Genomic DNA, 14,043 nt, shown 5'->3' on the forward strand with positions numbered 1-14,043 from the left:
TTTACTCAGATAAAATAAAAAGTCTTTGGGAAAATCCTTAGTTTTGTTGAAAATTTATTCTTATTCTTAATTGTAGATTTTGAGGGAAAGAATTGATACACACAAGGTTTTGGTTTTTTACACATCCAAACTAATATGTCCCTGTTTTCCAGAGAACTGAGAAGTCCTCTCTTGCTCATTCTCTTACTCTGCTGTTCAGATTTCTTTTTTTCACACTACAATGAAATGAAATGAAAAATATCCTTCCCTTGGTTTTTCTGCTGGAAAAATGGGGGAAAATCTTAAGTTATTTTTAAAAAACTTTACTTGGATGTTGAAAAAGCAGAACATATTAAAAAAAAAAAAAGACATTTGACTTCTACTTTCACTTTAGGTCTTCTGCAGTTACAAATTCAGACTAAGACTCAGGTTAAGGTGTTACTTTTCTTTTTTTGCTAAAGCTTATCCTATTTCATAGAATAAAAGCAGCAAAATAATGAAGAGGGAAATAGTAATTTTTAAAATCAAGAGTGCGCATCTCTATTTTATAAAATATTTCATTCTGAATTTCCTAATAAAAAATAGAACAGGGACAATTGACATAAATGATTAAGTGTGGAACTTAATCATAAATGTTTAAGTATGGAACAAAATTGAATAATTTACCTGTCTTTGTGAAATGCATGTATTAATGAGAAATGTGAAGTGACTGTGAAATGATGATGATGATTATTATTATTCCTAATTCTAACTATGAATAGGCATGAAGAAAATTAAAATTGTGTCCCAAAGGCCTTTTCTCCTGCCTTTGGGAAATCTCTCCTGCAGCTTCTCAAAGGAAAGTACATTCATACGTGTTTATTGCCAATCCTAAAACTCACTAACATCAGCAGCTACTTTTTATTGACCTCAGTGAATTATGGACCACCACCTCTGGGAAAAATGACTTCAGATTATTATCATTAAGAACTAAAGCAGGTTAGCTTGCAAATTTGGTTCAAAGTGTTTTTATTTAGGTTAGGTAAATGTGTTTTAATGTTATGCTTACTAATATGTACTCGCAGGAACAAGCACTTGCATAAAATGAGAAATATGTGAAAGATTGTTTCTCCCAGACCATCAGTAGAGGAGATGAAGAGGCTCTGCTCCATAGTTAATAAATCTGAACGCCTGAAAAGATTAAAGGAAATATTTGCAATTTGATCAAACAACTGTGGGGAATAAGATGAACTCCTTTGGGATTGGGTTTGCGAAACTGAATAAAAAATGTAAAGAAAAGAGCTTTGCAAAGTCAACTGCAATTAATAGTTCAGTATAAAATTAATGTACTATACTGCAGAGGCTTGGGGAGAAGCAGGCTGGAAGGCCTGAAGAGATGTGCTAATAGATGGGTTGTTGAATATCATTTTCCTGGGGTTTGAAGACTCCATCCTGTAGGGCTTGCAGCAGTTTCTTTCAGAAGTAGTTGAGGGTAGGACAACTCAAAGTGAGTGATACTTGCAGGTGGTTAGTAGCATGCAAAAAGCAGGAATATACTGTCAAATTCCCCATTCCATGTGCAATGCCTGTTTTGTGTGTAATTTCAGATGTCGTTGTTCCTAAAAAAGGACATTATTGGCACACGTGACCAGCTATGAGTGCCTTGCAATGGCTGAGAAACAACTGAGGGTGGCAAAATAAGTGGAGGGGGAGACCCTGCAGTCATTGCCTCAGCTCTTAACATGTGAACAAATATGTCAAAGGCATCAAGGCCCCTGAAATTACCCTCTTGCATTTGTGGCTGATCTCACTGGTGTGTGAATAAAGAGAACAAGATGCTCAGTGTTAATGGCACATTCAGGCCAGACTGGAGGGCTGAACGTGTCTTTTAGAAATTCATGCTTTCTCCTGCTGCTAAAGAGTTAATGCTTGAGAGATATCCCATCCCATAACTGTTATAACTGTTGGGTCAAATCTTGATATTTTTATTCTGTCAAATCTCTTGTTTATTTTCACTGGACTTTCAGGGTTGGCTTAGTCACTCTTGGGTAACATCCAAGAACAGCTTTGTCATGCTCTGGGAAATAGTCAGTCCTGCTTGTAGTAGAAAGATGATAAAATCTTCCCAATTATTGTGACCTAAGCTGTGATACTGGCATAAACCTAAAAAATTTTTAAAACTATTGAATTTTGCTCAGACTTCTATTTTTAACTCATACTTGTATCTAAGTGCAGCTTAGGGGACAACTTAGCTTAGGAGAAGCATAGGAGAAAACGCCCTTGTGCTGCAGGTCTGCTGAATCCTGAAATCAGGGTTTCTGGTTTGGTCCAGCTATCCCACCACAGAAGTGATTGTGAAAAGGACTGCTGAAATTCAGTGTCAGTGCACACAAATGTGTAGGTAGCTATACCTACCCAGTAATGTTTTCTAAATTAGCAGTTCCCACTGAGGGATGACACCTGACTCTTGCTGCTGAGAGTTCCTTGGAAATATCTGTGCAATATTCACTACCAGTCAACAGAAGGCAAATAGGATTCCTGGGCAGGCAATTGAAATTAATGTTGTTGCACCACACTGCACTGCTCTGCAGCAAGATGCTGTAAGATTAAAAAGGGTGTCTAAAAGGTGACAGGAATGAGGAAGGGCGTGAGGGCTGGAAACACAGAGTGGGCGATGGTTTGAAAAAATCAAGAGTGGAGCGAAGGAGATGGAGAGGAGCAATTAGTCACTTTCTAGAAAGGATGGCTGAGGGTGGTCAGTGTAAAGGCTGGGGCAGCCAGGCTTGCAGAGTAGCACAAAAAATTAATGTTTTGGTGAGGGAAAAAACCCAGAAATGGATTTGTGAAATGGTACTAAATATTCTGGGCTGAGATGGTTGGTGTGAGTGCAGTCCCTGGGCTCTCTGGGTTTGTGGAAACCTGAAAGGAGTGGCCCAGGGCAGGAGTGCACTCTGCACCCTCTTTCTTGAGCTCTTCTCATAAATATCTGGAGGGGCCTGCAGTCAGGGGATGGGTTTTGTCTGGGTGAGCAGTTGGTGTGGTGCTGCTTGTCATATTTATCACTGTACACATCTCTGTGTTCACATCCCTGGCATCTTCCAGGCACTGTCTGGAGCTTTACAGCAAGAACTCCATGGTCCCACAGAGCAACTTCACTGCAGCATCCCAGAGTAAGTGCATTTTAGTGAAATGGGACATTTAAAAATGCCACGAAACAGTCATCAAAAAAGTCAAAGGAAAGTGATAAAATACACTCAATTATTCTCCTCAGACACTCTCCAGACACCAGTGTAATTTCATTGTCTTCAGTGAAATTAGTGTTAATGTAGGAATGGAAATGCAGCAAATCTAATTGCAGCATCTCCTTCCTGGAATAGTGAGCAAGAAAACAGAGAGGTAATAAGGTAGAAACAAGTGCTGATCAGAAGGAGTTGGATAGGGAGGAGAGGAGCTCCAGGAGCTGCTGCCAGGAAATAAAGATACTTTTCCAGTCTCACATAGTCATGGAGAGTTCAGCAATACAAGCACAGGACAAAATGAAAAACCAGGCTTTTTTTTGGTCTTAGTTTGACAGTATATGCCATCTTTTGTTGTTCTTTTGAATATTCTCAAACCCTTTCTGCCAGAACAACATTGATGGGTAGCAATGTTTTAGCATCGATGGCTGGCTAGTCCTGTGCAACCATTTACCTTTGCACAGGACTTTGTGCAGTGTGCTAGCAATATTTCCAGGACTTTTTATTATTTTTGGTATTCTAGAGAGGGAAATGGTACAGAGCTGTGGGACTGGTGGAGAAAAGTGGAGGTAATGTGAATAGTACAGTACTTGGACAGCTTGTTTCACCTGAAAACAGATCTTTTTATAGCCTTTGGAATGCTGATGTCCAGTTCTACATATAAATTTATAAATAAATAGGTAAATAATTTAAAAATACATATTACTATCTGGCTTTGTGATCCTCTGATGAACAATGCAAAAACATTTTTGTGGTGTTGCCTGCCATTTTGCCCTGCACAAGGGTGCTTTATGTCACTTTGCAAGGTGAGCACAGAGAATCTTCGTAGGACTATAGGTGTTCTCTGAAGTGCTGTAAAAACTCCCCAGATATACTGGAATTCAAATCAACATCGTTTTGGGAATGAAACCTTTTTCTTAAGCACATTCACCTTCCCCAGAGAGCTTTCTCCCCTTGTAAGAAGTGGTTTTGTGGCAGCTCTGAGTGGCTGCCAAGCCACAGACCTGTGACAAAAGCGATCCCACCAACGTGTCAGGCAGGGGGGTGGATGATGTGCTTTGAGTACACAAAGGGTTAATTGGTACTGCTGAGTGCCAAACTGAGAGGCCAGCTTCTTTCCTCCTCCCAGAGGGATGCAGCACAGAGCAGGACATGGGATTTCATAGAGTATAAAAGTGGGAAACGTGCTTGTTTTCACAGTTGGGTTTCACTTGGCTATTGGCTGTTCTACAAGACAGCCACAGAGGAAGCTCTGAAGAAGCTGTCAGGCTTGGTGACAGCTCAGCATCTGTCACAGCTAAATCAATACTGCCATGGAGGACAGGTTCCCAGAGTGAATAATCAAAGTAGAGTAAAGCTAATTCACCTTGAAAGTCTGAAAATGTTGGTGTGAAATTTTTTAGACAAAACCAGCGTTATTCTAGCAAAAAAGGAGAGGTGCTGAGGGCCAGCCCTGAGCTCTGCCCAAGTGTGGGAGTGGGGAGCAGGCTTCACACCAGTCATGTGCACAAATGTACTGATAAAATGGAAATCTGGTGCTAATAAATTGGGCAAAAAGGAGTTTGGATTGGCCCTTATTGCTAGCAGTGTGCCAGGAACTCATGGCTTGGTTTTGTGGAAAATATTCCATTGTGATATAAACTGAGGGTATGTGTGAAGATAGTGAATGTTCCACTATTTTTTTAGGCTGTTAAGACTCTTTTTTTTTTTTGCATCAAAATGTGATTTTCTTCCATTGTTCAGCTTTCTAATATTTAAAATTAAAAGACTGGAGGAAAAATGTTTTGCGGTGGATGGTTTTAATTTTATAAAACCTGGAGGTGAATTGTTTCAACTTTTTGTGAAACTTTTTTTTTCTCCATTGGTTTTAGTGCAAACATGTCAGGGAAGAGAAATTTAATCAGAGCTAATCTGTCAGCATCAGATGGAAAATTTTGGATACAAAAGTTTGCTAAGCTCTGTCTCGAAGCGCTGAATTTGCTGGATAGAGAATTAGAGGGAAAGTGCTTCTGTAGATGACTTAGATGAGTAAGAAATATTATTCTTGAGTTGAGTGAAGCAGTTTTGTGGTCATTTTATGAAGCAGAATTACTCTGAAAATAATAGGATGGAAACATCATCTCCAAATTCGAGGCTTTTAATATTAAGGGTTAAGTATTTTACTTTGTTCCTAAAAATAGTCTGTAATTACTCACAAAAATCCATCTTCACACAGAGTTCAGGCTGAGTTCTACTGAATAGAAACAATATTGCTTTAGCTGTTCTCTGTCTCATTAATATTTTCAGACAGATACTGTATAACTACTCACTGTTGTGGTAACAGGTGTGTTTACCACATCTCTCAGGGCTGTACATGGCCTGTATTTTATAGCTGGAATAATTCCTTTAATTGTCCCAAATCCATTCTTTTTATTTGTGCTAAGATAAAACCGAACATTTAAGTAAATGAACAAGCAAAATTGGCTTTTAAAGAACTAGAAAGAACGAGCAAATTAGAAGACTCAAAGGAAAATTTGCGCCTGCCAGAATTCCAAGCCCACTGATGTTGTATGTTCATTCACCTTTACCCTTGTATGTGTGTATGTACATCTATATATGTATATTTATGAGTATCTAAACCACACCACGCAGATTTATACAGCACAAACTTCTGCACTGGCATACACATAAAAAAAGAGCCCAGGAGCAGAGAGCCAGAAGCATCTTTTCATACAGTGTAGTACTTTGAAGGTGTGTTTACAAACTTTCCATTATATTTTAACAAGACAGGCAATTTAGGTGGTGTTCTCAGTGTGCAAGTGATGTTCTGGCATCCTGCCTCCAGCAACATTGCTATCCTGAGTTCATCTTAATGTGACAAGAACTTGGTGTCCCACTAAAAAAAAAAAAAAAAAAAAAAAGAAATCCTTTAAAAGTATTAAAGGGGAAAAAAAATCAACAAGAGAAAAAAGCCTTGCAGCTCAAATCCAGCAAGGAGCTGTGAAGTCATTTCACACAGGGATACTGACAGCTGCCAACTTTGCTCAGGAAACTTTTTTTTTTGAGATGATCCCTTTGGTTCCTGTGCTGCAGTACAGTAGTGCTGGAGACCCTTTGTGTCCTGTGCTTGTTATTGGTGACAGTTTTGACGCACTGAGGAACAGAGAGGAAGGCACAGGATGGTTTTGATCCCTGGGTTTTAGTTCTGGACAGTAACAAGAGTATGGACAGCACTCTGGGAATAATTTTTTGATGGAGAATGGAAAGAGAAAGATTTATGTGATAGGTGGATGATTGTCTAACAGACACAATTCAGCTTTTTCTGAAATACTGGAGAGATTTGCATGGAAATGAGGCAGTGTTGGAGATAATATTCAAAATGGAGAAGATGATAAATAAGGATGGAGCAAAGTGTGCTAGAGGCACAGAAGTTGCTGGAATTCATGGTAAATGTAATTCTCATGATCTTTGGTTAACTTCTGCTCCTCTACTTTCTTCCTGCACCCACTGTAATTTCTTGAGGGAAGTGATTGTGTTTTAATTACCATTCACCTTTGCACAGGACTTTGTGCAGTGTGTGAAATTCTAGACATGTAATTTGGCAGGGAGGTGATGGCTTTTTGAAGAAACAGGAATGATGAAGCATTATTATAAAAAATAGTTTCACTCATTTCACTAGGTAATTCTTATCTCAGTTTGTGTCATACCGTTCTGCTAAATGGTAAGTTAAATATTCCTGCCCCAACTGTCACCTTCAAAAGCTGTGACCCATTAAACCCAATTTCAATTGCATATGAAAAGTGTAAAAGAAGCCCTAATCAGCCTTTTACTTCAGAGCTCTTAGAGAGAAAGATTCTAGAATTAAGGCCTTTTCACTGCAAAATAAGGTTTTTTTCCAGCAAAGTGATGCTTTTTCCATTCACTTAACACAGGGTACTGCTGTTTGCCCTGCTGCATGTTGTGGTGTAATTGCCACCATTTTTCAGGCTGTGCCTTCCCATATGTTGTTTAACACCCTTGACTAATGTGATGAGGAAGAAGCAGACCCTGGCAGTCCCAAGACCTGTAAAGCTTTCAGATGGAAAGAAATGCAGGAAATTCAATCCAGATACCAACAGGAACCCCCTGAGCCTGTGCAGGGCTCTCTTTCTGATGGCTGGCACTGTTTTTCAGTGAAGGAACAAAGTAATCTGATAACCTGAGGTGGATGTGGAAGGGGATGTTGGGCAGGGAATGTGTGTGCAAACTAATTTGAAGCTACTTAGCATCAGACCTGGGAGCCTTTGCCCCCTCATCTTCAGGGGGTTGAAATGTGGGATTTTCTTGTCTGTGCTGCTGAATAACCTTAGCCAACCCCAGTTCTTGTCCATCACTGCTACAGGACTGGAAGCCAAACTCACTGATTGCTGTGGACAATGCTAGCTTTAATTTAAGACTGTGTTTTGTAATACCATTTCAGCCAGTCTTGGCATGCAGCTCTGTGCAAAAGTGCAGGTGGTCAGGTCATCACATCTGCATGGTGGTGAGGCATTGGAGCTTTAAAGTAAGTATGTTCCATTAACTTAGTGTGCTCATGGAAAAAAACCCAAAAAGCTCCCAGGTTCACCACTTCAACATTAGTGACTGACCATACAAGTGCAGTTGAAAGCCTTCATTTTAATAAGAATTAATGCATAAGGAATGCCAAATGCCCAACTGCCTCCAAAGCAGCTGTCCCTCCCTTCTGTGCAGGGTCCCCTGGAAGGGGGGAAGAACAGTGAGAGTTCCTACACTTCAGTACTGATAGTCATCTAATTTACATATTCATTTAGTTCTTGTCAAACAAATATCAATGTTAACAGGGATTTTACAGGCCTATCTTTATTACCACTATTATCTTAATTTAGTATTTGCACTACTGTAGCGTCAGGAAGGTTTAAAATAAAGACGGGATGTGGCACTTGCTGCCATGGTTTAGTTGAGATGTTGGGGCATGGGTTGGACTTGATGATCTTTATGGTCTCTTCCAACCCACTGATTCTGTGAATTCTGTGTATTCTGTGAATTCTGTGAAGCTGCTGGGCCAGGAAGGCAGGGGTTGGTCTCAGCTAGACCCAGGGAGGAGCTGTGCACCTTGTGTGGCTGCAGAGTGGGATGTAGGAATGCCACCCAGTTCAGGACACACATGTGGGCCAGGCTGCTGCTGGAATCAGACTGGAACCTGCAATCATGGTGGGCTTTTGACCAGACACAACTGTCTGGAACTCCCCCCTGATTTCAGCAGTTAGATGGTTTTGGTGAGGAGTTCAGAGCTGAATTTCGTGGCTGAATCCAGCTTTGCTCATTATCTTCTCCTCTGCAAAGTGGGTGTGACAATGCACTCTTATAGGAGGATGAATACATTGGATTATGTGTCTTGGGACAATACAGTGATGTGGCTGCAGGGGTTATTGGAGGAAAGGTTTTTTTCTTTAATGCTTTGGATGGTTTTGGAAGAAAAATGTAAAAGTTAGTGTGCTCTGGTATTGGCATCTCCCTGTAAATGGGGAAAAACAGTGATTGAACACTGATGTAAAACATTGCTGGGATGGGGGAGAGTATTTTTACAGCAAAATATTTAGTGGGGCCAGGGATTTAGAATCAGGGTTGGCCTTTTGAAGAGCTGTAAAACCACAGGGCTGTGTTGGTGCTTTCACTGGCACAGCTGGCAGACAGTAGTGTCCCTGAGGGGGAGAGGTGGGAGGCTGGGGCTGGCATCAAAAAAGTGCTATAAAACAGTGATGAGGGAGGGGGCTTAGCAGGATTATTTTCTCCCAAGTAGTAACTTGGTTGAAATGTGTTGGTGGATCTGAGAGAAGCTATTTCTGTTAAGAAAGTGGCAGCTTTTTGCTGCTGCAGCATCTCAGCGAGGCTGTTTGGTGGAGGAGATGGCCCCTGCCTGGTGTTGCACCAAACAGAGCCTGCAAACATTTTGCAGTCTGAGCAGATGCATTAAGGTAAATTGGAAAGAAATAACAGAAAACCGCTCAGCTTCTAAAAACATAAATCAGATATTTGATACTGGGTTTCTCTCTATTTATATTTAGTAAATTGTAGTGGTTTGACCCTGTCTGGATGCCAGACACCCACCTTGGTGTCTGCAGAACTGATCCTGTCACATATTCTCACTCTTCTCTTCTCTGGCTGCAGTTACATCTGTACAATACCTTTTTTTTTTCTTTATTATTCTTAAATATGATACCACATAGGTGTTACCATCATTGCTAATTGGCCCAGCCCTGGCCAGTGGCACATCTGTCCTGGAGCTGCCTGGCATTGGCTCTGCTGGACGTGGAAGAAGCTTCCTGCAGCTTCTCACAGAAGCCACTCCTGTGTACACAGAAGGCACCCTCTCAGTACAAAATTAGGCCATGCAAACCCAGTGCCAAAAATGTATGTTGGAGTTTTTATTTAATCTCTTCTGAATGATAGAACTTTAATAATTCTTATCTAAAAATCTTGCAGGAATAGCTAATTTCAAAAATTAGTTAAAGAAGAAGTCACAGCTAGCCTCACATGCAGAAATGGCAATCTTGATTTTTCCAGGATCACAGCTTCATAGAATTATTTAAGTTGGAAAAGACCTCTGTGGTCATTGAGTCCAACCATAAACTCAGCACTGCCCAGCCCACCACTAAACCAAGTCCCCAAGTGCCACATCTGCACGTCACTTAAATCCCTTGAGGGATGGTGACTCCACCACTGCTGTGGGCAGCCTGTTCCACTGCTGGACACTCCTTCAGTGAAGAAAGTTTTCCTAATTTCCAATCTTACTCTCCCTTGGCACACCTTGAGGCCATTTCCACTTGTCCTGTTGACTGATATTTGGAAGAAGAGGCTGGTACCCCCTCACTAATCTTCTTTACAATTGCAGTTTAGAGGAACATTGTATATGCTTGGATTAATAATACTCCTGGATGTAAGGAAAATCAGATATCTCAATTAAGCCTTCAGTTCCTTAAGGCAGATGTTCCTATCTGGATGTATTTAGCATACAGTCAGGATAAGAAGAGGTCTGAAATGCTTTGGGATTATTTAGGTAAGTCTGAGTCATTTTTTCTTCCAGAAAGTTCCTTATTTTTAAATAGGCTAAAACATTTATGTAACACCATTGCTAAATCATTCAGAAATGTTTTATAAAAGTTCAAATGTAGTAACATTTTCTATATAAAAATATATAGTACTTGGGTTCTTGTATGTAATTTTGGGGAGATTTTCCACACTTAAGAATAAAAATGGAAACCACGATTACAGTTGAACCACTTACCTCACCTTTAGGACTGAGAAAAAATATTTCTGCATCATTACACCAAATTTATCTCTATAAAATTTAGTGAAGACTGTTCCAGATCTACACACATAGAACAATTGAGTTAATGAGTGTTGCATGACTGTAGGAACATAACAGGAAATGTTTGGAGAAATTCAAGTCATTAAAGAGGAGGTGAATAAATGCAGTTTGACCTAAGGAGTCTTTTCATGAAATTGGATAATTTCACCTTCAACCTGATCTCTCCTGTTTATTGTAAGGGGAGAGACTAAATTAAAACTATTGAGTTTTAAGTGTATGAATAACTTCAGAGATTTCTTTAGAGGTTGTTTAAATACTTTTGCTGTAAAGAGAGGCACAGCATTTTATTTTCTTTCAGAACCTTTTGCACATGTTTTTTACTGCCAATTCCACCTGCCAAAAATAATTAAAATACAGCAAAAATGAAATGCCCTTGGTAGTGCTTATCTGCCTTTGTTTTTTTAATAGGTGAGGGGTAAGACTCACACTTGTCACTTCAATATTTGCTCGTTAAATAGAGATTCTCTGACAAATCTTCACTTGCTAATTATGGACAATATGGGTTATTGATGGAAAGCCTTAACCCCTTGAAGGTGACAGCAGCATTAGATGGTTGTCAGCATCTCCAAACTTTTGTTGCATACCGAGGCCTGTAAAATAATGAAATCACCTTTTTATAAATGACCTCCTTTTCTAGTTATCTTGTAGAGAACGGGGATGGGGAGAGGATTTACAGAGAGAGTTAAGTTATGAAAAATCTTCTGTCCCCCCAAAACCTGCAAAGCACCCTCAGCAGGGTGTGGGCATTGGAGAGCACCACAACTGAGGAGAGCCTTTGAGGCACAGCTCCAAAGCTGTGAACATCTAAATGGGTTCCATTTAACTCTTTGCCAAAGATTCCCTATGCAGTAACCTGTGAGAGAAGTGGAGTATTTGGATGAACTCAACCATTTTTACTGTTTCCAACAGAGAAACAATGCTGAGTTTGTCTCTGCAGTCTCCACAGCCTGGTGGATTCTGGCTTAGTGAGGTATTGCTGGGTGGTGTTTAAAGGGTTTTTGTGTGCTTGATACAATAATTTATTCTACTCACAATTTCTTGAAGAAACTTTTTTTAAGTACAGCTTTTCCAGGACCCTATGTTATGAGACACAGAACCAGAATTCTTTTACTTTATATTTTTCTACAAATCCTCTCTGCCAAGAGGAGGTAATCGGTGCCAGTTGCTTCAGACAAGCTGTTTTCACTATGGCATCCTTAGCTGTTTCCAACCTGGCAGGTGGCAGAGTTGCATCTCTTTGTGCCAGTCTTGCAGGGCACATTTTAATCAGCCTATGTGCTCTGGGTAGGTCTGCATGGCCAGTTGGGTTGTAGGCATGGGATTTGCAGATGCAGTCTAGCTGTAGTTAGAAGTTGTAGGAATTCTACTTCTGCAGAAAACCAGCATTTTGGAGGCAATTGGGGCTCCTCTATACATTTATAATGATTTGCAGTAACATCTAACATCAGGGATATTGTGCTCTCACATACCTGATGAGATGAGTGCATGATAAATCAGCAACTGTTCAAAAGGGTGAGGGATGTTGCACTTAAGAGAAGTGGTATTTCATCAGGTTTGTCCTGCTGCAAAAGTCCAAAAGAGCAGAGAAAGCTGAAGAAATAAAAAAAGTCATGTGGCATTCATCCATCTAAACTTTCTTATAATCCATATGCTTGTACTCTTAAGTGTTGATGTATGTCTGAGTGGATACAGAGTTATAGAAAAATCTTTCTGTATCTTGCAGATATGACACAGCAATCAGAAAAGCAAGGAAAAAACCTGCCCTTGCAGCATCACACAGACTGTTATTCTGCTCTGTTTTCTTAAACAGAAATCTGGTGTTCATTTATGCTACACATTGTGTGACTTTGTTTGGTTTGAATCCTGTATTTGTGATGAACTTCGACATCTGATTTCTACCTGGACACATAAATATCACAGTGTGAAATGGGAGTACAGTTCTTCTATTAGATAGGTTTTAGGAGAACACCATGTTTCTTTAAAAATGCCACCTCTCACATAGGGGTGATGTACAATAGTAAATTGGTTTGAAACAAAGTGAGATTTCTGGAATGAGGTAGAAATGGGTTGTGTAGAGGGAAGACATTAAGCACTGAGTGATAGAAGGCATTTTTTCCTTTCACAGTGGTTTATTTCTTACCATTTGTAGGCTGCAGTTGTTTTGGGTTGTTTTTTTTTAAAGCAATATGGAAATGCATAGCTGAATTCTGCTATAAAGTACGTGAGTAAAGATTATTAAAAATGACAGGCACATTTCTGTGTATTTGATAATGTCAAAAACAGAAGTAGTGCAGCACACTGGTATTATGAGATACCAGAATATTTCTCTTTTCTGAAAAGTCTGTAATGTCCAATGTTAGAGTGTAAAACATAAAATTCTCTGACATTATTCTTGGATTATGATTAGCATTTACTAGAGCATACATATTTATTTTCAATTTTTTTTTTTTTTCCAGCTCTTCTTTATGCAACTATTTTTGGAAACGTCACCACCATTTTCCAGCAAATGTATGCCAACACCAACCGGTACCATGAGATGCTGAACAATGTGAGGGATTTCCTAAAATTATATCAAGTCCCAAAAGGCCTTAGTGAAAGAGTCATGGATTACATTGTCTCGACCTGGTCCATGTCTAAAGGAATTGACACAGAAAAGGTATGAGTACCTGAGGTAACAGTTTAGATAGCAAGAGTTTGTGTCCATTGTGTGCTTTCTTCTGTATAGCAGCTTATAATTTACTAACAAATTCTTAACTGCATGCTACACCTTTATTATGTTTGTGTTTGGAAAAAAAAAAAAGGTTGTTCTTTAAAGTGGACTGTTTTGCTGCTTGGAATGTATGCCTTTATTTTTCATTGTTGTAAATGTTTTCTGCTTTCAAGTCTTGGTTCGTCTAAATGCTAAATAATTCTAATGTACTTAACTATTAAAATCAATGGGAAATTGGTCTTCAAATTAGCCCAAGAACATAGTTTGGTGTCTAAACTACATCAGTATTATCCTGAGAAGTATTGGCATCTGTGCATTGCAATTAAATGAGTTTGATTGGCTTGGACCTTTTGCAGATGCCCAGGACATAGGTGTATCCATCAGCATAATTAGTATAATCTTTAATGGCAGGAGAGATTGATCTCCCTGAGCTCAAATCTCTGGACTGGCACTTCAGCCCTTTGGTAGGGAGGCACAGAGAATGTGATACCATTGGCATCCGTGCCAGGGTGGAAGCCCTGCAGGACTTTAGCCCTCAGAAGGACCTGGTTGTTTAGGTTTCTTCAAAAGCTGGTTTAAGGAGGTCATCTTGGAAAGTGATTCATCATGTGCCAGGACTGACCTCATGGCTTGTCCTCAAGAATTCTCTTTCTGCTCTGCACGTGCTGTGAGCCTTTCCAGCCTTGGATATTTCAGAGAGCTGAAGTCAGATGAGGGAAGGGTTCCAGCTGCAATGCCTTCAACATAAGGCAAGATAAAACAGCTTTAGGTTCAGATTTTTGTTCAATGAG

The 14,043-nt window shown here is 39.8% G+C and overlaps 1 protein-coding gene across 1 annotated transcript in view; it reads left to right on the top strand.

Annotated features, from left to right (window-relative positions):
* Positions 1–14,043, top strand: part of KCNH5 (potassium voltage-gated channel subfamily H member 5) — a 149,404-nt gene that overhangs the window by 86,442 nt on the left and 48,919 nt on the right. Inside the window, exon 8 of the mRNA XM_059848193.1 lies at positions 12,999–13,198. Coding sequence (XP_059704176.1) covers positions 12,999–13,198 — 200 coding nt within the window. The remainder of the gene's footprint in view (positions 1–12,998; positions 13,199–14,043) is intronic.

The sequence above is a fragment of the Haemorhous mexicanus genome, chromosome 6 (assembly GCF_027477595.1).
Source record: "Haemorhous mexicanus isolate bHaeMex1 chromosome 6, bHaeMex1.pri, whole genome shotgun sequence".
NCBI lineage: Eukaryota > Metazoa > Chordata > Aves > Passeriformes > Fringillidae > Haemorhous > Haemorhous mexicanus.